Source organism: Procambarus clarkii, chromosome 61 (genome assembly GCF_040958095.1).
Source record: "Procambarus clarkii isolate CNS0578487 chromosome 61, FALCON_Pclarkii_2.0, whole genome shotgun sequence".
Lineage (NCBI taxonomy): Eukaryota > Metazoa > Arthropoda > Malacostraca > Decapoda > Cambaridae > Procambarus > Procambarus clarkii.
Window position 1 is genome coordinate 13,054,004 of NC_091210.1, and position 27,214 is coordinate 13,081,217.

Consider the following 27,214-nt stretch of genomic DNA (forward strand, 5'->3'; position numbering starts at 1 on the left):
ACCACAAACAACAACCTCTTACACTCCACATTTCCCGCCAAATCTGGGCGGTTTAGAGAATTTAAAAATTCCCGCCATATTGACGTGTCAAGAGGCCTAACGCTTAACGTCTAGGATCTAACGCTTTTGGTGAGGCGAAAACGTTACATTTTTTACGGAGTGGTAATGGAGATAAGGGGTTAAATGTGACGTAATGGGTTAAGTCTCTTAGCCGCCAGCAATGCTCAATGGACAATTGACTCGCTGGCAACTGCCGACAACTTTTTGTAAATATTGCCAACCTGTTGATTCCGGAGTTGTGTTTTTTTTTTATCTCAACCATTCCACTTCCATTTTTGTCTGGTTCAGCGCCGCTATGGGACTGTTAGGGGGGGGGGGGTACTTGTCTAGTTGTGCTTGCGGGGGTTGAGCTCTGGCTCTTTGGTCCCGCCTCTCAACCGTCAATCAACTGGTGTACAGGTTCCTGAGCCTACTGGGCTCTTATCATATCTACACTTGAAACTGTATATGGAGTCAGCCTCCACCACATCACTGCCTAATGCATTCCACCTGTTAACTACTCTGACACTAAAAAAGTTCTTTCTAACGTCTCTGTGGCTCATGTGGGTACTCAGTTTCCACCTGTGTCCCCTAGTGCGCGAGATTCCTGTGTTTAATAAATTATCATTATATACCCTATCAATTCATCTGAGAATCTTGTATGTGGTGATCATGTCTCCTTTAACTCTTCTTTCTTCCAGCGACGTGAGGTTTAATTCCCGTAGTCTCTCCTCGTAGCTCATACCTCTCAGCTCGGGTACTAGTCTGGTGGCAAACCTTTGAACCTTTTCCAGTTTAGTCTTATCCTTGACTAGATATGGACTCCATGCTGGAGCTGCATACTCCAGAATTGGTGACATATGTGGTATTCAAAGTTCTGAAAGATTCCTTACACAAGTTTCTGAATGTCGTTCTTATGTTAGCCAACCTGGCATATGCCGCTGATGTTATCCTCTTGATATGGGCTTCAGGGGACAGGTCTGGCGTGTTATCAACCCCCAAGTCTCTCCCGGCCTCTCCCTCCCTCTCTCTCTCCCTCCCTCCCTCTCTCTCTCTCTCCCCCCCCCCTCTCTTTCTCTCACCCCCTCTCTCTCCCCCCCTCTCCCTCTCTCTCCTTCCCCCTCTCTCTCTCTCCTCTCACCCAAACACGTGTTTAACACTTTAAGTTGGTGTAAAGTGGGAACAAGTAATGTAACTGCGATAGACTAGACTCCAGCGACCTTTTATGGGAACGTAAATAACAGAAAACGGATTCAAGATGGACAAGCGAACGCTCCATTACAAATCCGGATTTATTTTGGTTTTATTTTGCATGATGGAGACGTGATGGCTGAGGAACTGTGGGGGGGGGGGGAGGGAGGGGGAGGGGGGAGAGAGAGAAAGAGAGAGAGAGAGAAAGAGAGAGAGAGAGAAAGAGAGAGAGAGAAAGAGAGAGAGAGAGGGAGTGTGTGTGTGTGTGTGTGTGTGTGTGTGTGTGTGTGTGTGTGTGTGTGTGTGTGTGTGTGTGTGTGTGTGTGTGTGTGTGTGTGTGTGTGTGTGTGGTGTGTACTCACCTAGTTGTGCTTGCGGGGGTTGAGCTTTGGCTCTTTAGTCCCGCCTCTCAACCGTCAATCAACTGGTGTACAGGTTCCTGAGCCTACTGGGCTCTATCATATCTACATTATAAACTGTGTATGGAGTCAGCCTCCACCACATCACTGCCTAATACACTCCACCTGTTAACTACTCTTAACACTGAACAAGTTCTTTCTAACGTCCCTGTGGCTCATTTGGGTACTCAGTTTCCACCTGTGTCCCCTTGTTCGCGTCCCAACAGTGTTGAATGCCTTTATCTACCCTATCTATTCCCCTGAGAATCTTGTAGGTAGTGATCATGTCTCCCCCTAACTTCTTTCTAGTGACGTGGGATGCCTGTGCGCGCTTGGATGCTCATGGGCGTGCTATGAGTGGCCGTGGGCGTGCTGGCCGCCCACACCCGCCCTGCTGGCCGCCCACGCCCGCCCCAGGGGCGCCAAGGTTGCCGACAGATCGATTGATTGATTCCGTGATCCTGCCCCTCACCCGTGATGACCGGCCGGACCCCTCATTACCCCTCCCCCCCCGCCCTCACTCTCCCCAGGGGCGGGGGAGGGCTGAGGGCGGGCTGAGGGAGGGGTGAGAGAGGGCTGAGGGAGGGGTGAGAGAGGGCGGGGGAGGGCTGAGGGCGGGCTGAGGGAGGGGTGAGAGAGGGCGGGGGAGGGGTGAGAGAATGGGGAGGGGAGAGAGAAAGCAGGCAGGTGTGACACGGCTCCCTACCAGGCTATTCCATCACGATCGGTGTGCAGGTGTAGGCAGGTGTGGAGGGTGTTAAGTTGTGGGTAGTGTTGCACCATCTGGAGCTGTGGAAGGTGTGCATCGACCCCTCCTCCCCCCAACACACACACCTGACTGCCTTCAACAGTGTTTTCACTACCATGTATTTACACACGTGACACAGGCTTACAGGCCCCCCACAGCTGCCTTCACAACTGGCTCCACCTGCCTGATAGACCTACACAACTGGCTCCAGCTGCCTGATAGACCTACACAACTGGCTCCAGCTGCCTGATAGACCTACACAACTGGCTCCAGCTGCCTGATAGACCTACACAACTGGCTCCAGCTGCCTGATAGACCTACACAACTGGCTCCAGCTGCCTGATAGACCTACACAACTGGCTCCAGCTGCCTGATAGACCTTCACAACTGGCTCCAGCTGCCTGATAGACCTACACAACTGGCTCCACCTGCCTGATAGACCTACACAACTGGCTCCAGCTGCCTGATAGACCCACACAACTGGCTCCAGCTGCCTGATAGACCTTCACAACTGGCTCCAGCTGCCTGATAGACCTACACAACTGGCTCCAGCTGCCTGATAGACCTACACAACTGGCTCCACCTGCCTGATAGACCTACACACCTGACTCCACCTGCTTTTCTTCTCATAGTTACATAGGCCTCCTTTTTGTTACACAACCCCAGGAAGCAGCCCGTAGCAGCTGTCTAACTCCCAGGTACCTATTTGCTGCTAGGTGAACAGGTGCATTAGGGTAAAACAAACTCTACCCACCCCTCATTTGTTTCCGCCTCCGCCGGGGATCGAACCCGGTAACAGGTTCTTGATAAGGTAAGTATCTTGACAACCTGCTTGATACAAGGGTACAGATGTGGGCAGGGATGGGCAGGGATGGGTAGGGATGGGCAGGGATGGGCAGGGATGTGTAGGGATGTGTAGGGATGGGCAGGGATGGGCAGGGAAGAGTCGCTGGTGAAAGGTAACGTGTCACGCAGTCTTGGTGAGGGGGCGCCGGCCCCCCTTCCCACCACTAGCAGGTGTGGGAGAGAACAGCTGTAGGGAGTTAGGACAGGTGTGGGGGGAGGGGGGATATTCATGGGGGTGAGTGACCCTCTTAGCCTGAACCACACCTTATGTCAGACCAATCCTGGAGTATGCAGCTCCAGCCTGGAGTCCATACCTAAACACAAGACAAAGTTAGAGAAGATCCAGCGGTATGCCACCAGACTGGTCCCGGAACTGAGAGGTATGAGCTACAAGGAAAGGCTAAAGGAGCTGAACCTCACGTCTCTGGAAAACAGAAGAGTAAGGGGAGACATGATCACCACCTACAAAATTCTCAGGGGAATTGACAGGGTTATCTTGAGGTTATCTTGAGATGATTTCGGGGCTTTAGTGTCCCCGCAGCCCGGTCCTCGACCAGGCCTCCACCCCCAGGAAGCAGCCCGTGACAGCTGACTAACACCCAGGTACCTATTTTACTGCTAGGTAACAGGAGGCATAGGATGAAAGAAACTCTGCCCATTGTTTCTCGCCGGCGCCTGGGATCGAACCCAGGACCACAGGATCATAAGTCCAGCGTGCTGTCCGCTCGGCCGACCGGCTCCCTTATGGTGATGGTGGGGGGGGGGGATAATGAGGGAGGGAAGATATGATAAGATATGTCTACAGGACGGCTCAGCTGTCATTCTCCACTGTCACTACTACACACCTGTGTCAGGTCAGGTGTGCACCCGGATGCACACCTGCAACACACCTGCAGAGGGTTTCAAGGGGACTTCTACTCCCCAAGCCCGGCCTGGGTCCAGTGAAGAGCAGAGGTGCCATAGGCACAATCAGAGAACACTGTCTGAACACCAGAGGTCCAGTGAAGAGCAGAGGTGCCATAGGCACAATCATAGAACACTGAACATCAGAGGTCCACAGCTGTTCAACACCCTCCCAGGAAGCATTAGAAATATTGCTGGAACCTGCGGGCCGCTTCAAGCAACAGCCTGGTGGACCAAACTCTCACAAGTCAAGCCTTTCTTGGGCAGTAGAACTCCCGAAAGCCTCTCCAGGTATGAGTCCCGGTGTGTAATTAGTGTGATCCAGCAGGCTGTTAGGCGCTGCACCTGCACACTAAACTATACACTCGCTTAGCACTTGTGGCAGCAGACACAAGCTTCAGCAGAGTACCACCACCATCCTCACAGCAGGAAGCAGAGGCAGACACAGCAGACAGTAACAAGAGCAGCAGGAGCGGATACAGCAACAGCAGGTAAAGCAGCAGCAGCGGGTACAGCAACAGCAGCAGGAGCGGGTACAACAACAACAGCAGCAGCGGGTACAGCAACAACAGCAGCAGCGGGTACAGCAACCAGCAGGTATAGCAGCGGCAGCGGGTACAGCAACAACAGCAGCAGCGGGTACAGCAACCAGCAGGTATAGCAGCGGCAGCGGGTACAGCAACAACAGGAAGCAGAGGCAGACAGTAAGAAGAGCAGGAGCAGCGGGTACAGCAACAGCAGCAGGAGCGGGTACAGCAACAGCAGCAGGAGCGGGTACAGCAACAGCAGCAGGAGCGGGTACAGCAACAGCAGCAGGAGCGGGTACAGCACCAGCAGCAGGAGCGGGTACAGCAACAGCAGCAGGAGCGGGTACAGCAACAGCAGCAGGAGCGGGTACAGCAACAGCAGCAGGAGCGGGTACAGCACCAGCAGCAGGAGCGGGTACAGCAACAGCAGCAGGAGCGGGTACAGCACCAGCAGCAGGAGCGGGTACAGCAACAGCAGCAGGAGCGGGTACAGCAACAGCAGCAGGAGCGGGTACAGCAACAGCAGCAGGAGCGGGTAAAGCAACAGCAGCAGGAGCGGGTACAGCAACAGCAGCAGGAGCGGGTACAGCAACAGCAGCAGGAGCGGGTACAGCAAGAAAACAGGGTTGAATGTGGTGGTTTGTTGGTTGAGGTTGGGGGGGGGGGGGTGTGGGGTGGTGGTGGGGGTGTGGTGGTGGGGGTGTGGTAGGGGGGGGGTGGTGGTGGGGGTGTGATAGGGGGGGTGTCTAGGCTGGCGGCAGTCACGTGCTACCCCACCCCCTCTCCCCCCACCAACCCCCTCCCCCTGCTCTCACCTCTCACACAAACACCATCACATACCCAGTAACCCCCACCCACCCCTCCACCCCACCCCACACACCCCCGCCCTCTACACCAGTTGAGAGGCGGGACCAAGGAGCCGAAGCTCGACCCCCTGAAAGCACAATTTAGTTGACTACATACCCAGCGAGCGGACAGCACGCTGGATTTGTGATCCTGTGGTCCTGGGTTCGATCCCAAGCGCCGGCGAGAAACAATGGGCAGAGTTTCTTTCACCCTATGCCCCTGTTACCTAGCAGTAAAATAGGTACCTGGGTGTTAGTCAGCTGTCAGGGGCTGCTTCCTGGGGGTGGAGGCCTGGTCGAGGACCGGGCCGCGGGGACACTAAAGCCCCGAAATCATCTCAAGATAACCTCAAGATAACCAGGCTGTTGCTTGGAGCGGCCCGCAGGCCCATGTATCCACCACAGCCCGGTTGACCAGCGGCCAGATTCACGAAGCAGTTACGCAAGCACTTACGAACCTGGGGCCAGGTTCACGAGGCAGTTACGCAAGCACTTACGAACCTGTTTTTCTCAATCTTTGGCGGCTTTGTTTACAATTATTAAACAGTTAATGAGCTCCGAAGCACCTGGAGGCTGTTTATAACAATAACAACAGTTGATTGGCAAGTTTTCATGCTTGTAAACTGTTTAATAAATGTAACCAAAGCCTTCAAAGATTGAGGAAAGATGTACACGTTCGTAAGTGCTTGCGTCACTGTTTCGTGAATCTGGCCCCAGGTTCGTAAGTGCTTGCGTAACTGCTTCGTGAATCTGGCCCCAGGTTCGTAAGTGCTTGCGTAACTGCTTCGTGAATCAGGCCCCAGGTTCGTAAGTGCTTGCGTAACTGCTTCGTAAATCTGGCCCCAGATTTGGGGGGCCTCATAGCCTGGTGGATAGCGCGCAGGACTCGTAATTCTGTGGCGCGGGTTCGATTCCCGCACGAGGCAGAAACAAATGGGCAAAGTTTCTTTCACCCTGAATACCCCTGTTACCTAGCAGTAAATAGGTACCTGGGAGTTAGTCAGCTGTCACGGGCTGCTTCCTGGGGGTGGTGGCCTGGTCGAGGACCGGGCCGCGGGGACACTAAAGCCCCGAAATCATCTCAAGATAACCTCAAGATAACCAGGTCCTTCAGAGTTCCATGCATGACTCTAAAGAAGTCACTAGAGGCCAAGTTCCCTTGTACATGACCTAACCCCCACTAAATCACCTAATATATATATGCAATTGCACACATATATGGACACAGCCATAGCAGCATGTACAACACTCCCCAATAGGAAGAAAACCCGGTTGTATCAATATTGTATTACCGCGAGATAACTGGTTAGCTTAACTGGTTGGGCTAACAGATTGAGTTAACAGGTTGGGTTAATAGGTTAAGTTAGCAGGTTGGGTTAACAGGTTAGGTTAACTGAGACCCTACACCAGTACCTCCAGATTTTGCTCTAAGTTTGAACACATAATGATGACAACATGGGGGTATGGGGCCAACATAGGATGGGTGGAGAAAAGGGGGAGGTGTGAGTGTGTTACAAGGCTGTTACAGGGCTGTTACAAGGCCGTTACAGGGCTGTCACAAGACTGTCACAAGGCTGTTACAGGGCTGTTACAAGGCTGTTACAGGACTGTCACAAGACTGTCACAAGGCTGTTACAGGGCTGTCACAAGACTGTCACAAGGCTGTTACAGGGCTGTTACAAGGCTGTTACAGGACTGTCACAAGACTGTCACAAGGCTGTTACAGGACTGTCACAAGGCTGTTACAGGGCTGTTACAAGGCTGTTACAGGACTGTCACAGGACTGTCACAAGACTGTCACAAGGCTGTTACAGGGCTGTTACAAGGCTGTTAGAGGCCAGTCCCCCCCCCCCCCGTCACCAGCAGCCATGAGACAAGCGCAAGCAGACACCCCCCCCCCACCCCCCCGGCCAGCAGATGGCGGCCTGGCCACCCAAAATGCGTAATTAACTTGGGGGGCAGCTGAAGAATTCCCCCCCCTCGCCCCCCTGTCCCTCCCCCCTCATCTTCCTTTCCCTCAGGGGGCGCCCTGAGTATCGACCCACGCCCTTATGTCGTCCACCGTGGTGCATGCTGTCTTCCTCGTTACCAAGGGACTCAAGATGGGCTCCGTGGGCCCTTAGCGGACTCTTTGTCGGCTCCGTGGGCCCTTAGCGGGCTCTTATTGGGCTCCCTGGGCCCCTGGCGGGCTCTTATTGGGCTCCGTGGGCCCCTGGCGGGCTCCGTGGGCCCTTAGCGGGTTGGAGTGCCCGTAGACCCGCCCCGCTAGGCGGTAGATCATGTCTACTGGAGCCATACTGGCCATATCTACCCGTAGACCGAAGCAGAGGTGGCCCGAAGCAGAGGTGGCCAGAAGCAGTAGGCGCGTCCAGAGATCCCTTAGGCAGGGGTGGGGAGCGCTGCCCCCAGGTCCTACCCACCACCCCCAGGAGGGAGAGGCTAGGGCAGGGCCGGACTAAGGTAAGCTCCCCTAAAACTTCACCCAGAACTTGCGAGGGGAAGGGGACAAAATCAATGGTTTTGTGCACCTAATTTTCTCATGTTTCTCACTCCCACTCACCTGGGACACTCACCTGTCCTCACCTGGGACACTCACCTGTCCTCACCTGGGACACTCACCTGTCCTCACCTGGGACACTCACCTGCCCTCACCTGGGACACTCCCACCTGTCCTCACCTGGGACACTCCCACCTGTCCTCACCTGGGACAGGTGAGGTCAGGTTAAGCCACCCAAGAGGTGGCACGGGCATGAATAGCCCGTAAATATGTAGTTTGATGAGAGCAATAATTGAGTGCTTTGGCTAGGCTGCTTATTAGCATAAACATAAGAACAAAGGTAACTGCAGAAGGCCTATTGGCCCATACGAGGCAGCTCCTATCTATAACCACCCAATCCCACTCATATACTTGTCCAACCCGCGCTTGAAACAATCGAGGGACCCCACATCCACCACGTTACGCGGTAATTGGTTCCACAAATCAACAACCCTGTTACCAAACCAGTATTTACCCAGGTCTTTCCTAAATCTAAACTAAATCTAAACAGAGTGATTTAGAGGAAATTCGTCAGATGTCTGAAATGAACCTCTCAAATCATTAGTGGAACGAACTAGATAGGGAACTTTAGGAGAATACAATGCACATTTCTTTTTTAAATACACACTACAAGACGTTCAATCCCCGACGGTCCACAAGTGGTTGGGCACCATTCCTTTCCCCCCGTCCCATCCCAAGTCCTTATCCTGACCCCTTCCAAGGGCTATATAGTCGTAATGGCTTGGTGCTTTCCCCTTGATAATTCCCTCCCTCCACTTATATTACCTTGATGAATACTGAAGGTGTTTAACAACCTTAGATATTCCCATGACAATCTTTTATACCGCAAACATGTCTCCTCGATTCGAAATTCAAGATCTCTGTCAGACTGGTGCCAGAGTGGCCTCGGGGACTGGACCACAGTGTCCTCGGGGACTGGACCACAGTGGCCTCGGGGGCTGGACCACAGTGGCCTCGGGGACTGGACCACAGTGGCCTCGGGGGCTGGACCACAGTGGCCTCGGGGACTGGACCAGTGGCCTCGGGGGCTGGACCACAGTGGCCTCGGGGGCTGGACCACAGTGGCCTCGGGGACTGGACTACAGTGGCCTCGGGGACTGGACCACAGTGGCCTCGGGGACTGGACCACAGTGGCCTCGGGGGCTGGACCACAGTGGCCTCGGGGACTGGACCACAGTGGCCTCGGGGACTGGACCACAGTGTCCTCGGGGGCTGGACCACAGTGTCCTCGGGGACTGGACCACAGTGTCCTCGGGGACTGGACCACAGTGTCCTCGGGGACTGGACCACAGTGTCCTCGGGGACTGGACCACAGTGTCCTCGGGGGCTGGACCACAGTGTCCTCGGGGACTGGACCACAGTGTCCTCGGGGACTGGACCACAGTGGCCTCGGGGACTGGACCACAGTGGCCTCGGGGGCTGGACCACAATGTCCTCGGGGGCTGGACCACAGTGGCCTCGGGGACTGGACCACAGTGTCCTCGGGGACTGGACCACAGTGGCCTCGGGGACTGGACCACAGTGGCCTCGGGGACTGGACCACAGTGGCCTCGGGGACTGGACCACAGTGGCCTCGGGGACTGGACCACAATGTCCTCGGGGGCTGGACCACAGTGGCCTCGGGGACTGGACCACAGTGTCCTCGGGGGCTGGACCACAGTGTCCTCGGGGACTGGACCACAGTGGCCTCGGGGGCTGGACCACAGTGTCCTCGGGGGCTGGACCACAGTGGCCTCGGGGACTGGACCACAGTGTCCTCGGGGACTGGACCACAGTGGCCTCGGGGGCTGGACCACAGTGTCCTCGGGGACTGGACCACAGTGGCCTCGGGGATTGGACCACAGTGGCCTCGGGGACTGGACCACAGTGTCCTCGGGGGCTGGACCACAGTGTCCTCGGGGACTGGACCACAGTGTCCTCGGGGACTGGACCACAGTGGCCTCGGGGACTGGACCACAGTGTCCTCGGGGACTGGACCACAGTGTCCTCGGGGACTGGACCACAGTGGCCTCGGGGGCTGGACCACAGTGTCCTCGGGGACTGGACCACAGTGTCCTCGGGGACTGGACCACAGTGGCCTCGGGGACTGGACCACAGTGGCCTCGGGGACTGGACCACAGTGTCCTCGGGGACTGGACCACAGTGGCCTCGGGGACTGGACCACAGTGTCCTCGGGGACTGGACCACAGTGGCCTCGGGGGCTGGACCACAGTGGCCTCGGGGACTGGACCACAGTGGCCTCGGGGGCTGGACCACAGTGGCCTCGGGGACTGGACCACAGTGGCCTCGGGGACTGGACCACAGTGGCCTCGGGGACTGGACCACAGTGTCCTCGGGGACTGGACCACAGTGGCCTCGGGGACTGGACCACAGTGTCCTCGGGGACTGGACCACAGTGGCCTCGGGGACTGGACCACAGTGTCCTCGGGGACTGGACCACAGTGGCCTCGGGGACTGGACCACAGTGGCCTCGGGGACTGGACCACAGTGGCCTCGGGGGCTGGACCACAGTGTCCTCGGGGACTGGACCACAGTGGCCTCGGGGACTGGACCACAGTGTCCTCGGGGACTGGACCACAGTGGCCTCGGGGACTGGACCACAGTGGCCTCGGGGGCTGGACCACAGTGTCCTCGGGGACTGGACCACAGTGTCCTCGGGGACTGGACCACAGTGGCCTCGGGGACTGGACCACAGTGGCCTCGGGGGCTGGACCACAGTGGCCTCGGGGACTGGACCACAGTGGCCTCGGGGACTGGACCACAGTGGCCTCGGGGGCTGGACCACAGTGGCCTCGGGGACTGGACCACAGTGGCCTCGGGGACTGGACCACAGTGGCCTCGGGGGCTGGACCACAGTGGCCTCGGGGACTGGACCACAGTGGCCTCGGGGGCTGGACCACAGTGGCCTCGGGGGCTGGACCACAGTGGCCTCGGGGACTGGACCACAGTGGCCTCGGGGACTGGACCACAGTGGCCTCGGGGGTAGACCCAGTCACCAGATACTTCATGGCTCGAGTCCTTGTGGGCGGCGGGGGGCGGCCACCGCCCGGAGCGGGGGGGGCGACGATTGGGGGGGGGGATGTCGGCGCTGGCAAAGTGGGTAGTATGGGGCATAGGGAGGGGATAGGGAGGGGATAGAGAGGGGATAGGGAGGGGATAGAGAGGGGATAGGCAGGCGGTGCTCGTGGGAGAGGAAGGGAGGGGTATAGCTTTTCTGCCAGGCCGGAAGTGTATGCTGGTAGAACGCTGTATAGCGGCAGCTAGGAAGGCTGTATAGCGGCAGCTAGAAACGCTGTATAGCGGCAGCTACGAAGGGTGTATAGCGGCAGCTACGAAGGGTGTATAGCGGCAGCTACGAAGGGTGTATAGCGGCAGCTACGAAGGGTGTATAGCGGCAGCTAGGAACGCTGTATAGCGGCAGCTACGAAGGGTGTATAGCGGCAGCTAGGAAGGCTGTATAGCGGCAGCTACGAAGGGTGTATAGCGGCAGCTACGAAGGGTGTATAGCGGCAGCTACGAAGGGTGTATAGCGGCAGCTAGGAAGGCTGTATAGCGGCAGCTACGAAGGGTGTATAGCGGCAGCTAGGAAGGGTGTATAGCGGCAGCTAGGAAGGGTGTATAGCGGCAGCTAGGAAGGGTGTATAGCGGCAGCTAGGAAGGGTGTATAGCGGCAGCTAGGAAGGGTGTATAGCGGCAGCTAGGAAGGGTGTATAGCGGCAGCTAGGAAGGCTGTATAGCGGCAGCTAGGAAGGGTGTATAGCGGCAGCTACGAAGGGTGTATAGCGGCAGCTACGAAGGGTGTATAGCGGCAGCTACGAAGGGTGTATAGCGGCAGCTACGAAGGATGTATAGCGGCAGCTAGGAAGGCTGTATAGCGGCAGCTAGGAAGGCTGTATAGCGGCAGCTACGAAGGCTGTATAGCGGCAGCTACGAAGGCTGTATAGCGGCAGCTACGAAGGCTGTATAGCGGCAGCTAGGAAGGCTGTATAGCGGCAGCTAGGAAGGCTGTATAGCGGCAGCTACGAAGGCTGTATAGCGGCAGCTACGAAGGCTGTATAGCGGCAGCTACGAAGGGTGTATAGCGGCAGCTAGGAAGGCTGTATAGCGGCAGCTACGAAGGGTGTATAGCGGCAGCTAGGAAGGCTGTATAGCGGCAGCTACGAAGGGTGTATAGCGGCAGCTAGGAAGAAGGCATAGAGGCACTTTATCCACATATCCACAGGCACAGACGCGGTAGTACAGACAGGAGGTATGGGCTCAAACCCACAAGCCGTCTAATCCGTCTAAGAGAGGCACAGCAACCCGATAGACAACTGAAACCTTCGCTCCGAGAAGAGCTGCGGCGTGTTAATCTGATTAGAGAGGATCTGATAACGGAATGGGGGCCGAGAGCTACATCTCGACACCCACACATATGGGGGACAAGGAAATTTGGCCTCTGGGGACATCTTAGGGTTATAGATGGGATTTGAAGCTCCACTTCTCAATCTTTGGCGGCTTTGTTTACAATTATTAAACAGTTAATGAGCTCGGAAGCACCAGGAGGCTGTTTATAACAATAACAACAGTTGATTGGCAAGTTTTCATGCTTGTAAACTGTTTAATAAATGTAACCAAAGCCGTCAAAGATTGAGGAAAAATGTACACGCGTAACTGCTTCGTGAATCTGGCCCCAGGTTCGTAAGTACTTGCGTAACTGCTTCGTGAATCTGGCCCCAGGCTTGTAAGTGCTTGCGTAACTGCTTCGTGAATCTGGCCCCAGGTTCGTAAGTGCTTGCGTAACTACTTCGTGAATCTGGTCCCAGGTTCGTAAGTGCTTGCGTAACTACTTCGTGAATCTGGCCCCAGGTTCGTAAGTGCTTGCGTAACTGCTTCGTGAATCTGGTCCCAGGTTCGTAAGTGCTTGCGTAACTACTTCGTGAATCTGGCCCCAGGTTCGTAAGTGCTTGCGTAACTGCTTCGTGAATCTGGCCCCAGATCTGCCGTTATCACCTGCGTATTTAGTGATTCATTGTTAGATATGATTGGAGGTGATGGAGGTACGGCAGGTGTGTAACTACACGCGGACGGCAGCAGCAGGTGTGTAGCTACACGCGGACGGCAGCAGCAGGTGTGTAGCTACACGCGGACGGCAGCAGCAGGTGTGTAGCTACACGCGGACGGCAGCAGCAGGTGTGTAGCTACACGCTGACGGCAGCAGTAGGTGTGTAGCTACACGCGGATGGCAGCAGCAGATGTGTAGCTACACGCGGACGGCAGCAGCAGATGTGTTGTTACATGCGGACGGCAGCAGATGTGTTGTTACACGCGGACGGCAGCAGCAGGTGTGCAGCTACACGTGGACGGCAGCAGCAGGTGTGTAGCTTCACGCGGACGGCAGCAGGGTGTGTGTGTGGAGGGCAGCAGCAGCAGCAGGAGGGTGTGTGTGTGGAGGGCAGCAGCAGCAGCAGGAGGGTGTGTGTGGAGGGCAGCAGCAGCAGCAGGAGGGTGTGTGTGTGGAGGGCAGCAGCAGCAGGAGGGTGTGTGTGGAGGGCAGCAGCAGCAGCAGCAGGAGGGTGTGTGTGTGGAGGGCAGCAGCAGCAGGAGGGTGTGTGTGGAGGGCAGCAGCAGCAGCAGGAGGGTGTGTGTGTGTGGAGGGCAGCAGAAGGGTGTGTGTGGAGGGCAGCAGCAGCAGGAGGGTGTATGTGTGGAGGGCAGCAGCAGGAAGGTGTGTGTGTGGAGGGCAGCAGAAGGGTGTGTGTGGAGGGCAGCAGCAGCAGGAGGGTGTGTGTGTGGAGGGCAGCAGCAGCAGCAGGAGGGTGTGTGTGTGGAGGGCAGCAGCAGCAGCAGGAGGGTGTGTGTGTGGAGGGCAGCAGCAGCAGCAGGAGGGTGTGTGTGTGGAGGGCAGCAGCAGCAGGAGGGTGTGTGTGTGGAGGGCAGCAGCAGCAGGAGGGTGTGTGTGGAGGGCAGCAGAAGGGTGTGTGTGGAGGGCAGCAGAAGGGTGTGTGTGTGGAGGGCAGCAGCAGCAGCAGGAGGGTGTGTGTGTGTGGAGGGCAGCAGCAGCAGGAGGGTGTGTGTGGAGGGCAGCAGCAGCAGCAGCAGGAGGGTGTGTGTGTGTGGAGGGCAGCAGCAGCAGGAGGGTGTGTGTGGAGGGCAGCAGCAGCAGCAGGAGGGTGTGTGTGTGTGGAGGGCAGCAGCAGCAGGAGGGTGTGTGTGGAGGGCAGCAGCAGCAGGAGGGTGTGTGTGGAGGGCAGCAGCAGCAGCAGGAGGGTGTGTGTGTGTGGAGGGCAGCAGCAGCAGGAGGGTGTGTGTGGAGGGCAGCAGCAGCAGCAGGAGGGTGTGTGTGTGTGGAGGGCAGCAGCAGCAGGAGGGTGTGTGTGTGGAGGGCAGCAGCAGCAGGAGGGTGTGTGTGGAGGGCAGCAGCAGCAGGAGGGTGTGTGTGTGTGGAGGGCAGCAGCAGCAGGAGGGTGTGTGTGGAGGACAGCTACAGCAGCAGGAGGGTGTGTGTGGAGGGCAGCAGCAGCAGCAGGAGGGTGTGTGTGGAGGGCAGCAGCAGCAGGAGGGTGTGTGTGGAGGGCAGCAGCAGCAGGAGGGTGTGTGTGGAGGACAGCTACAGCAGCAGGAGGGTGTGTGTGGAGGGCAGCAGCAGCAGGAGGGTGTGTGTGGAGGGCAGCAGCAGCAGGAGGGTGTGTGTGGAGGGCAGCAGCAGCAGCAGGAGGGTGTGTGTGGAGGGCAGCAGCAGGAGCAGGAGGGTGTGTGTGTGGAGGGCAGCAGCAGCAGAAGGGTGTGTGTGGAGGGCAGCAGCAGCAGCAGGAGGGTGTGTGTGTGGAGGGCAGCAGCAGCAGCAGAAGGGTGTGTGTGGAGGGCAGCAGCAGCAGCAGAAGGGTGTGTGTGGTGGGCAGCAGCAGGAGCAGGAGGGTGTGTGTGTGGAGGGCAGCAGCAGCAGAAGGGTGTGTGTGGAGGGCAGCAGCAGCAGCAGGAGGGTGTGTGTGTGGAGGGCAGCAGCAGCAGCAGGAGGAGGGTGTGTGTGGAGGGCAGCAGCAGCAGAAGGGTGTGTGTGGCGGGCAGCAGAAGGGTGTGTGTGGAGGGCAGCAGCAGCAGCAGCAGGAGGGTGTGTGTGTGTGGAGGGCAGGAGCAGGAGGGTGTGTGTGTGGAGGGCAGCAGCAGCAGGAGCAGGAGGGTGTGTGTGTGGAGGGCAGCAGGAGGGTGTGTGTGTGGAGGGCAGGAGCAGGAGGGTGTGTGTGTGGAGGGCAGCAGCAGGAGCAGGAGGGTGTGTGTGTGGAGGGCAGCAGCAGGAGCAGGAGGGTGTGTGTGTGGAGGGCAGCAGCAGGAGCAGGAGGGTGTGTGTGTGGAGGGCAGCAGCAGCAGGAGCAGGAGGGTGTGTGTGGAGGGCAGCAGCAGCAGAAGGGTGTGTGTGGAGGGCAGCAGCAGCAGCAGGAGGGTGTGTGTGTGTGTGGAGGGCAGCAGGAGCAGGAGGGGGCCCGGGTGACCCGTGCACAAGATGCCGCCCCTCACACAGCGGTTAGTGGTGGTCGAGGCGAAGGGGCCGCCGTCTGCTCCCAGGGTGTGTGTGCTCCTTACACACATACCCTCCACTTTACCCTCCACTCATACCCTTATCACCGTGGGTACCATACCCACGCCGCCGCATGCCCCTACTCCTCCCTCTACCATCGTTCATCTCCCGCTTAACTACCATCAAAATCACCGTAGTAATTCCACACGAAAGTCGTGAATTGTGGCGGCTATTGGCATAGAGAGCGCTAGTCGCCGGGGGTCCGTGTGCGTGTGTGTGCGTGTGTGCGTGCGAGGGTGGTGACGATCTTAGCTCCGTGTCCACGCCGTGCAGCCCAAACCACCTCCGCCGCCACTAATACTTTCCAAGCTGGCTCCACCGCCGTCTCCCACACACACTGTAACCCCCCGCTGCTACCGTGAGCTGCGCCACCATACCGTGCCATCACCGTAATTACTCTACCACCACCAGCAGGAAAATAAGTAGCAGTGAGGGGTTACCAGGGTATGGGCGGGGCAAGGGTGTGTTTGTGTGTGTGTGTGTGTCTCTACCTCTCTCCTACACACACACCTACACACACACACCCACCCACACACACACACACCCACACACACACCCACACACACACACCCACACCACACACACACACACACACACACACCCACACACACAACTTCTAATACTCTCCTAATAACAAACACCAAAGACATCTTTCCTAACCTTCTCTAAGTACCAATTCAACTAAGTTAATACACAAAAAATGCCACTATATATTTTACGATATCTCAACTATGACAAAGTTGGTGTGGGGGTGACGGTGTTGGGATGTGTAGAAGATGTGCCTCACCTTGGCTACGGTGAAGATGTGCCTCATCTTGGCTACGGTGAAGATGTACCTCGCCAGGGCACATCCATTTGTCCAGGGGGCGAAGCGCCTTGCAACAAGGTGATGGCACGCAGGGTACAAGCAGGGTGTGGCAGGGTGCAGGCGTTACAGCAAGGGTGTGGCAGGGTGCAGACGCTACAGCAAGGGTGTGGCAGGTTACAGAAGCCAGTGTAAGGGGTGTAGCAGGGTACAGAATCCCCTGCAGGGGTGCGACAGGGGTGCGACAGGCGCTACAAGAATCTAAACTTGCACCCCCTTGATCGACTCCCCGAGCTACGCTGCAGCTTTCCCGAGCTGCTGCTGCTGCTGCTGCTGCTGCTGTTGCTGGTGGCTTCCGGCAGGCGTGGGCGCCGGCCGTCCTGGCGGGAGACAGCGGGGGGTTCGTACCACCTGAGGCGCTGCCCGCGGATTACGTCTCACAACGCAGACGTTATATATATCCCAGCTGGCAAGGCAGGAGTGACGTCTCATCAACGTGCCCGTGGGCAGGAGTAACGTAACACTTGAGGGGCATGTTACTGGGTATGGTGCCCATCACGGGTTGTGTAATGCCTCACATGTCATCTTGGATCAACCGCTCTTACGGCATCGTCTTGTGCTCACATGTTAACTTTCTCACAAACCTATTACACCCAGTCGCAGTCTCTCTGCCCAACCACATAGGTACCTGGGAGTTAATCAGCTGTCACGGGCTGCTTCCTGGGGGTGGAGGCCTGGTCGAGGACCGGGCCGCGGGGACACTAAAGCCCCGAAATCATCTCAAGATAACCTCAAGATAACTCTACCTGAATCTGAGATTACAGGCTGATCTTACCAGGACGTTCCCATGGTGAGTCATGGGTGCACTCTCCCGGCGTTACACTTGGGCTGGACGGTAGAGCGACGGTTTCGCTTCATGCAGGTCGGTGTTCTATCCCCCGACCGTCCACAAGTGGTTAGGGCACCATTCCTTCCCCCCGTCCCATCCCAAATCCTTATCCTGACCCCTTCCCAGTGCTATATAGTCGTAATGGCTTGCCGCTTTCCCCTGGTAATCCCGCCTCACTCCTCTACAACACTGCCCGTCACAGCTTTACGTAATGTCTTAATGTAAATGTCTCAATATAAAGGGTCCTCGCTACGCGCTTCTCAAACGTGGACGCTGGCCGTCTGAAACATCTAGTGGCAGCTGTCTAACTCCCAGGTACCTATGTGACACAGCCCACACTGACTGCCACTAGGCTACTCTTATGCTTGACACCAACCGTAAGAAAATGCAAATATTTTGTAACTTTTCACCAATAAGTTTCCCCAGTCATCAGTTTAACTAACACTCCAGTAAACAGTCATCAGTATAACTAACACTCCAGTGAACAGTCATCAGTATAACTAACACTCCAGTGAACAGTCATCAGTATAACTAACACTCCAGTAAACAGTCATCAGTATAACTAACACTCCAGTGAACAGTCATCAGTATAACTAACACTCCAGTGAACAGTCATCAGTATAACTAACACTCCAGTAAACAGTCATCAGTATAACTAACACTCCAGTGAACAGTCATCAGTATAACTAACACTCCAGTGAACAGTCATCAGTTTAACTAACACTCCAGTAAACAGTCATCAGTATAACTAACACTCCAGTGAACAGTCATCAGTATAACTAACACTCCAGTAAACAGTCATCAGTATAACTAACACTCCAGTGAACAGTCATCAGTATAACTAACACTCCAGTAAACAGTCATCAGTATAACTAACACTCCAGTGAACAGTCATCAGTATAACTAACACTCCAGTAAACAGTCATCAGTATAACTAACACTCCAGTAAACAGTCATCAGTATAACTAACACTCCAGTGAACAGTCATCAGTATAACTAACACTCCAGTGAACAGTCATCAGTATAACTAACACTCCAGTAAACAGTCATCAGTATAACTAACACTCCAGTGAACAGTCATCAGTATAACTAACACTCCAGTGAACAGTCATCAGTTTAACTAACACTCCAGTAAACAGTCATCAGTATAACTAACACTCCAGTGAACAGTCATCAGTTTAACTAACACTCCAGTGAACAGTCATCAGTATAACTAACACTCCAGTAAACAGTCATCAGTTTAACTAACACTCCAGTGAACAGTGGATTATACTAGCCGTGACGCACACATGAGTAACTGTTATACAAATCAGTTTAGATTATAGGTTCGCCTCAATCACGCTCTGATTCCTTATATAGTTTGGTAAACATTAAAAATCTTTCAACTGTCCTCATTACTGGCTGATCAATGTCCACGTACCTAGCCTAGCCTAACTGGGCATAACAGCCTAGCCTAACTGGGCATAACAGCCTAGCCTAACTGGGTATAACAGCCTAGCCTAACTGGGCATAACAGCCTATCCTAACTGGGTATAACAACCTAGCCTAACTGGGTATAACACCCTAGCCTAACTGGGTATAACACCCTAGCCTAACTGGGTATAACAGCCTAGCCTAACTGGGCATAACAGCCTATCCTAACTGGGTATAACAGCCTATCCTAACTGGGTATAACAGCCTATCCTAACTGGGTATAACACCCTAGCCTAACTGGGCATAACACCCTAGCCTAACTGGGTATAACACCCTAGCCTAACTGGGTATAACACCCTAGCCTAACTGGGTATAACACCCTAGCCTAACTGGGTATAACACCCTAGCCTAACTGGGTATAACAGCCTAGCCTAACTGGGTATAACACCCTAGCCTAACTGGGTATAACACCCTAGCCTAACTGGGTATAACAGCCTATCCTAACTGGGTATAACAGCCTATCCTAACTGGGTATAACAGCCTATCCTAACTGGGTATAACACCCTAGCCTAACTGGGCATAACACCCTAGCCTAACTGGGTATAACACCCTAGCCTAACTGGGTATAACACCCTAGCCTAACTGGGTATAACACCCTAGCCTAACTGGGTATAACACCCTAGCCTAACTGGGCATAACACCCTAGCCTAACTGGGCATAACACCCTAGCCTAACTGGGCATAACACCCTAGCCTAACTGGGCATAACACCCTAGCCTAACTGGGCATAACAACCTAGCCTAACTGGGCATAACAGCCTAGCCTAACTGGGCATAACAGCCTAGCCTAACTGGGCATAACACCCTAGCCTAACTGGGTATAACAGCTAGCCTAACTGGGCATAACAGCTAGCCTAACTGGGCATAACAACCTAGCCTAACTGGGTATAACAGCTAGCCTAACTGGGCATAACAGCTAGCCTAACTGGGTATAACAGCCTATCCTAACTGGGCATAACAGCTAGCCTAACTGGGCATAACACCCTAGCCTAACTGGGTATAACAGCCTAGCCTAACTGGGCATAACAGCCTAGCCTAACTGGGTATAACAGCCTATCCTAACTGGGCATAACAGCCTAGCCTAACTGGGCATAACACCCTAGCCTAACTGGGCATAACAACCTAGCCTAACTGGGTATAACAGCTAGCCTAACTGGGCATAACAGCCTAGCCTAACTGGGCATAACACCCTAGCCTAACTGGGCATAACAACCTAGCCTAACTGGGTATAACAGCTAGCCTAACTGGGCATAACAGCCTAGCCTAACTGGGCATAACACCCTAGCCTAACTGGGCATAACAACCTAGCCTAACTGGGTATAACAGCCTAGCCTAACTGGGCATAACACCCTAGCCTAACTGGGCATAACAGCCTAGCCTAACTGGGCATAACACCCTAGCCTAACTGGGCATAACAACCTAGCCTAACTGGGCATAACAACCTAGCCTAACTGGGCATAACAACCTAGCCTAACTGGGCATAACAACCTAGCCTAACTGGGCATAACACCCTAGCCTAACTGGGCATAACACCCTAGCCTAACTGGGCATAACACCCTAGCCTAACTGGGCATAACACCCTAGCCTAACTGGGCATAACACCCTAGCCTAACTGGGCATAACACCCTAGCCTAACTGGGCATAACACCCTAGCCTAACTGGGCATAACACCCTAGCCTAACTGGGCATAACACCCTAGCCTAACTGGGCATAACAGCCTAGCCTAACTGGGCATAACACCCTAGCCTAACTGGGTATAACAGCTAGCCTAACTGGGCATAACAGCTAGCCTAACTGGGCATAACAACCTAGCCTAACTGGGTATAACAGCTAGCCTAACTGGGCATAACACCCTAGCCTAACTGGGTATAACAGCCTAGCCTAACTGGGCATAACAGCCTAGCCTAACTGGGTATAACAGCTTATCCTAACTGGGCATAACAGCTAGCCTAACTGGGCATAACACCCTAGCCTAACTGGGTATAACAGCCTAGCCTAACTGGGCATAACAGCCTAGCCTAACTGGGCATAACAGCCTAGCCTAACTGGGTATAACAGCCTAGCCTAACTGGGTATAACAGCCTAGCCTAACTGGGCATAACACCCTAGCCTAACTGGGCATAACACCCTAGCCTAACTGGGCATAACACCCTAGCCTAACTGGGCATAACAGCCTAGCCTAACTGGGTATAACAACCTAGACTAACTGGGTATAACCGCCTAGCCTAACTGGGCATAACAACCTAGCCTAACTGGGTATAACAGCTAGCCTAACTGGGCATAACACCCTAGCCTAACTGGGCATAACAGCCTAGCCTAACTGGGTATAACAACCTAGACTAACTGGGTATAACCGCCTAGCCTAACTGGGCATAACAACCTAGCCTAACTGGGTATAACAGCTAGCCTAACTGGGCATAACAGCCTAGCCTAACTAGGTATAACCTAACCTAACCTAATGACACACAAACATAACCCTTAGCGATAGAATACATAACAGTCAAATTACCATGCAGCAAAACCGAATCGCTTTAACATTATATAACAATTCCGTTTTTCCCGGGGACAAGAAGCCTGTGTACCTGTCTGAATAACTAACTTAGGCTTGTATCTATGCCCCGCGGCCTCCTCCAAGGTTCAATAGATGGGTTACAGAACATAGCTAGTTCTGTAACCCATTTCAGTCTTCATGTAACCCTCTTTCCCTTGCTGTAAAAATGTTCAGATATCTGGGTACAAAAATATGATATCAACACAGCTGTGTGATTCCCAGCATGCAGGATAACAGATACACGATATTAATTACCGAATCATGTCCTAGTCACTATTACATAAAGGAAGATACGATAGAATACTTGATATTAACGGGGAAATGTGCATTGGACACGGAGGCATGATCAGAGGACAGGTGTGGAAGCTGGAGACACAGGTGTGGCAGGACCAGTGTGTGTAGGACAGGTGTGGAAGCTGGAGACACAGGTGTGGCAGGACCAGTGTGTGTAGGACAGGTGTGGAAGCTGGAGACACAGGTGTGGCAGGATCAGAGTGTGTAGCACATGTGTAAAAGCAAGGTGAGGTAATCCTCCGTTAACACACTAGGTGAGGTAATCCTCCGTTAACACACCAGGTGAAGTAATCCTCCGTTAACACACCAGGTGAGGTAATCCTCCGTTAACACACTAGGTGAGGTAATCCCTCTGTTAACACACTAGGTGAGGTAATCCTCCGTTAACACACTAGGTGAGGTAATCCTCCGTTAACACACTAGGTGAGGTAATCCTCCGTTAACACACCAGGTGAAGTAATCCTCCGTTAACACACCAGGTGAGGTAATCCTCCGTTAACACACTAGGTGAGGTAATCCTCCGTTAACACACTAGGTGAGGTAATCCTCCGTTAACACACTAGGTGAGGTAATCCTCCGTTAACACACCAGGTGAAGTAATCCTCCGTTAACACACCAGGTGAGGTAATCCTCCGTTAACACACTAGGTGAGGTAATCCTCCGTTAACACACCAGGTGAGGTAATCCTCCGTTAACACACCAGGTGAGGTAATCCTCCGTTAACACACTAGGTGAGGTAATCCTCCGTTAACACACTAGGTGAGGTAATCCTCCGTTAACACACCAGGTGAGGTAATCCTCTGTTAACACACCAGGTGAGGTAATCCTCTGTTAACACACCAGGTGAGGTAATCCCTCTGTTAACACACCAGGTGAGGTAATCCCTCTGTTAACACACCAGGTGAGGTAATCCCTCTGTTAACACACTAGGTGAGGTAATCCTCTGTTAACACACCAGGTGAGGTAATCCTCTGTTAACACACCAGGTGAGGTAATCCCTCTGTTAACACACCAGGTGAGGTAATCCCTCTGTTAACACACCAGGTGAGGTAATCCCTCTGTTAACACACTGCTAGTACATAAGTATCACATTTGAGGAAGTGGGTATTCGCCAGTGGTGGCGCGGGTGTTGGCACCGGTGGTGGCGCGGGTGGTGGCACCAGTGGCGGCGCGGGTGTTGGCACCAGTGGTGGCGCGGGTGTTGGCACCGGTGGTGGCGCGGGTGGTGGCACCGGTGGTGGCGCGGGTGTTGGCACCGGTGGTGGCGCGGGTGTTGGCACCGGTGGTGGCGCGGGTGGTGGCACCGGTGGTGGCGCGGGTGTTGGCACCGGTGGTGGCGCGGGTGGTGGCACCGGTGGTGGCGCGGGTGTTGGCACCGGTGGTGGCGCGGGTGGTGGCACCGGTGGTGGCGCGGGTGTTGGCACCAGTGGTGGCGCGGGTGGTGGCACCAGTGGTGGCGGGGGTGGTGGCACCAGTGGTGGCGGGGGTGGTGGCACCAGTGGTGGCGGGGGTGTTGACACCAGTGGTGGCGGGGGTGGTGGCACCAGTGGTGGCGCGGGTGTTGGCACCAGTGGTGGCGGGGGTGTTGGCTCCAGTGGTGGCGCGGGTGGTGGCACCAGTGGTGGCGGGGGTGGTGGCACCAGTGGTGGCGCGGGTGGTGGCACCAGTGGTGGCGCGGGTGGTGGCACCAGTGGTGGCGCGGGTGTTGGCACCAGTGGTGGCGGGGGTGTTGGCTCCAGTGGTGGCGCGGGTGGTGGCACCAGTGGTGGCGCGGGTGTTGGCTCCAGTGGTGGCGCGGGTGTTGGCTCCAGTGGTGGCGGGGGTGTTGGCACCAGTGGTGGCGGGGGTGTTGGCACCAGTGGCGCGGGTGGTGGCTCCAGTGGTGGCGGGGGTGTTGGCACCAGTGGTGGCGGGGGTGGTGGCACCAGTGGTGGCGGGGGTGGTGGCACCAGTGGTGGCGCGGGTGTTGGCACCAGTGGTGGCGGGGGTGTTGGCTCCAGTGGTGGCGCGGGTGGTGGCACCAGTGGTGGCGCGGGTGTTGGCTCCAGTGGTGGCGCGGGTGTTGGCTCCAGTGGTGGCGGGGGTGTTGGCACCAGTGGTGGCGGGGGTGTTGGCACCAGTGGCGCGGGTGGTGGCTCCAGTGGTGGCGGGGGTGTTGGCACCAGTGGTGGCGGGGGTGGTGGCACCAGTGGTGGCGGGGGTGGTGGCACCAGTGGTGGCGCGGGTGGTGGCACCAGTGGTGGCACCAGTGGTGGCGCGGGTGGTGGCACCAGTGGTGGCGGGGGTGTTGGCACCAGTGGTGGCGCGGGTGGTGGCACCAGTGGTGGCGGGGGTGTTGGCACCAGTGGTGGCGGGGGTGTTGGCACCAGTGGTGGCGCGGGTGGTGGCTCCAGTGGTGGCGCGGGTGTTGGCACCAGTGGTGGCGGGGGTGGTGGCACCAGTGGTGGCGCGGGTGTTGGCTCCAGTGGTGGCGCGGGTGGTGGCTCCAGTGGTGGCGGGGGTGTTGGCACCAGTGGTGGCGGGGGTGTTGGCACCAGTGGCGCGGGTGGTGGCTCCAGTGGTGGCGGGGGTGTTGGCACCAGTGGTGGCGGGGGTGGTGGCACCAGTGGTGGCGGGGGTGGTGGCACCAGTGGTGGCGCGGGTGGTGGCACCAGTGGTGGCACCAGTGGTGGCGCGGGTGGTGGCACCAGTGGTGGCGGGGGTGTTGGCTCCAGTGGTGGCGCGGGTGGTGGCACCAGTGGTGGCGGGGGTGTTGGCACCAGTGGTGGCGGGGGTGTTGGCACCAGTGGTGGCGCGGGTGGTGGCTCCAGTGGTGGCGCGGGTGTTGGCACCAGTGGTGGCGGGGGTGGTGGCACCAGTGGTGGCGCGGGTGTTGGCTCCAGTGGTGGCGCGGGTGGTGGCACCAGTGGTGGCGCGGGTGTTGGCACCAGTGGTGGCGGGGGTGGTGGCACCAGTGGTGGCGCGGGTGTTGGCTCCAGTGGTGGCGCGGGTGGTGGCACCAGTGGTGGCGGGGGTGTTGGCACCAGTGGTGGCGCGGGTGTTGGCTCCAGTGGTGGCGCGGGTGGTGGCACCAGTGGTGGCGGGGATGTTGGCACCAGTGGTGGCGGGGGTGTTGGCACCAGTGGTGGCGCGGGTGGTGGCTCCAGTGGTGGCGCGGGTGTTGGCACCAGTGGTGGCGGGGGTGGTGGCACCAGTGGTGGCGCGGGTGTTGGCTCCAGTGGTGGCGCGGGTGGTGGCACCAGTGGTGGCGCGGGTGTTGGCACCAGTGGTGGCGGGGGTGGTGGCACCAGTGGTGGCGCGGGTGTTGGCTCCAGTGGTGGCGCGGGTGGTGGCACCAGTGGTGGTGAGGGTGGTGGCACCAGTGGTGGCGCGGGTGGTGGCACCGGTGGTGGCACCAGTGGTGGCGCGGGTGGTGGCACCAGTGGTGGCGCGGGTGGTGGCACCAGTGGTGGCTCGGTTAGTTAACAACAAACCTATCCAGCTACACAATTCCACAACCTTCCAACTTGTGGTCCATATCCACAACCCAGGTGACACACATTAACTTAACACTCCAATACCTATCCACACTGATAACCCCCTATCACAACACTAGCTGACACACTAACACACTGCACGGCAGCCTATCCCTCACCCCCTCTATCCCCCTAAACAGTTAATCCTCTTGAAAACACTTCACAATTTCAATTATTCCACGTCATCACTTCCGGTGACGTCACAAACATGGCGGACGATGTAAACAAACAATTTTTTCCCGCCAAGTTATGTCGCGGGTTTCTAGGCTGGTTTGTATAGGATATGCAACATTGGGTGGTTTGGTGTGCTTGCACAGAGGGCGGGCGCGTGGGAAGGTGTGGGTTTTGGGCGGCATGGTGGGCGGGGAGTCGAGTCTTCTTGGGTGGAAATGGAACTTCCGGAACGAGGTCCCTGGCGGTTCCCTACGAGATGGGACGGGTGGTGGTACGAGATGGGACGGGTGGTGGTACGAGATGGGACGGGTGGTGGTACGAGATGGGACAGGTCGTAGCACGAGATGGGACAGGTCGTAGCACGAGATGGGACATGTCGTAGCACGAGATGGGACGGTTGGTAGTACGGAGGGATAGAAATAGCCTAAGATACTCTATCCCTTTGAGATGTATTTCTATCTCTCAATAAACATACTTGAATTTGAATTACCATAAAAACACATAACAAGAAATTATAAAATTCCATCAATATTTTTGTTTAAACCATCAACACGACAGCCTATTACACAAAAACACCCTAGTACAGTAGTTAACAGGTGGAATGCATTAGTAATGTGGTGGAAGCTGACTCCATACACAGTTTCAAATGTAAATATGATAGAGCCCAGTAGGCTCAGGAACCTGTACACCTGTTGATTGACAGTTGAGAGGCGGGACCAAAGAGCCAAAGCTCAACCCCCAGCAAGCACAGGTAGGTGAGTACAGCCTATCACAAACACACCACATCACAGCCTATCACAAAACACCACATCACAGCCTATCACAAACCAACACATCACATCACAGCCTATCACAAAACACCACATCACAGCCTATCACAAACACCACATCACAGCCTATCACAAACCAACACATCACATCACAGCCTATCACAAAACACCACATCACAGCCTATCACAAACCAACACATCACATCACAGCCTATCACAAAACACCACATCACAGCCTATCACAAACACCACATCACAGCCTATCACAAACTAACACATCACATCACAGCCTATCACAAACCAACACAACACATAACAGCCTATCACAAACCAACACACACATCACAGCCTATCACAAACCAACACAACACATCACAGCCTATCACAAACACCACATCACAGCCTATCAGAAACCAACACACCACATCACAGCCTATCACAAACCAACACACACATCACAGCCTATCACAAACCAACACACACACCACAGCCTATCACAAACACATCACATCACAGCCTATCACAAACCAACACACACATCACAGCCTATCACAAACCAACACAACACATCACAGCCTATCACAAACCAACACATCACATCACAGCCTATCACAAACCAACACACACATCACAGCCTATCACAAACCAACACACACATCACAGCCTATCACAAACCAACACACACATCACAGTCTATCACAAACACCACATCACAGCCTATCACAAACCAACACACACATCACAGCCTATCACAAACCAACACACACATCACAGCCTATCACAAACACCACATCACAGCCTATCACAAACCAACACACACATCACAGCCTATCACAAACACCACATCACAGCCTATCACAAACCAACACACACATCACAGCCTATCACAAACCAACACACCACATCACAGCCTATCACAAACCAACACACACATCACAGCCTATCACAAACCAACACACACATCACAGCCTATCACAAACACCACATCACAGCCTATCACAAACCAACACACACATCACAGCCTATCACAAACACCACATCACAGCCTATCACAAACCAACACACACATCACAGCCTATCACAAACACCACATCACAGCCTATCACAAACCAACACACACATCACAGCCTATCACA

At 55.5% G+C, this 27,214-nt stretch overlaps 2 protein-coding genes across 7 annotated transcripts in view; both read right to left on the reverse strand.

The window, feature by feature from the left end:
- LOC123774404 (mucin-2) overlaps positions 1–27,214 on the reverse strand; it is a 163,116-nt gene that overhangs the window by 131,427 nt on the left and 4,475 nt on the right. The window lies entirely within an intron of this gene.
- Positions 22,706–25,490, reverse strand: LOC138354121 (streptococcal hemagglutinin-like). The gene is made up of 2 exons (XM_069307989.1): positions 25,343–25,490; positions 22,706–25,092 (listed from the first exon to the last, which is right to left on the reverse strand). Exons 1-2 carry the CDS (start codon positions 25,488–25,490, stop codon positions 22,706–22,708), a joined length of 2,535 nt encoding a protein of 844 aa, XP_069164090.1.

What these genes read in the sequence shown, in the direction of transcription:
- LOC138354121 (XM_069307989.1), bottom strand. Translation starts at nt 25,490, where the DNA reads ATGCCGCCCAAAACCCACACCTTCCCACGCGCCCGCCCTCTGTGCAAG. An exon ending in TTGTTTACATCGTCCGCCAT is followed by an intron (nt 25,093 to 25,342) that starts GTTTGTGACGTC and finishes GTAGCTGGATAG; the next exon opens with GTTTGTTGTTAACTAACCGA.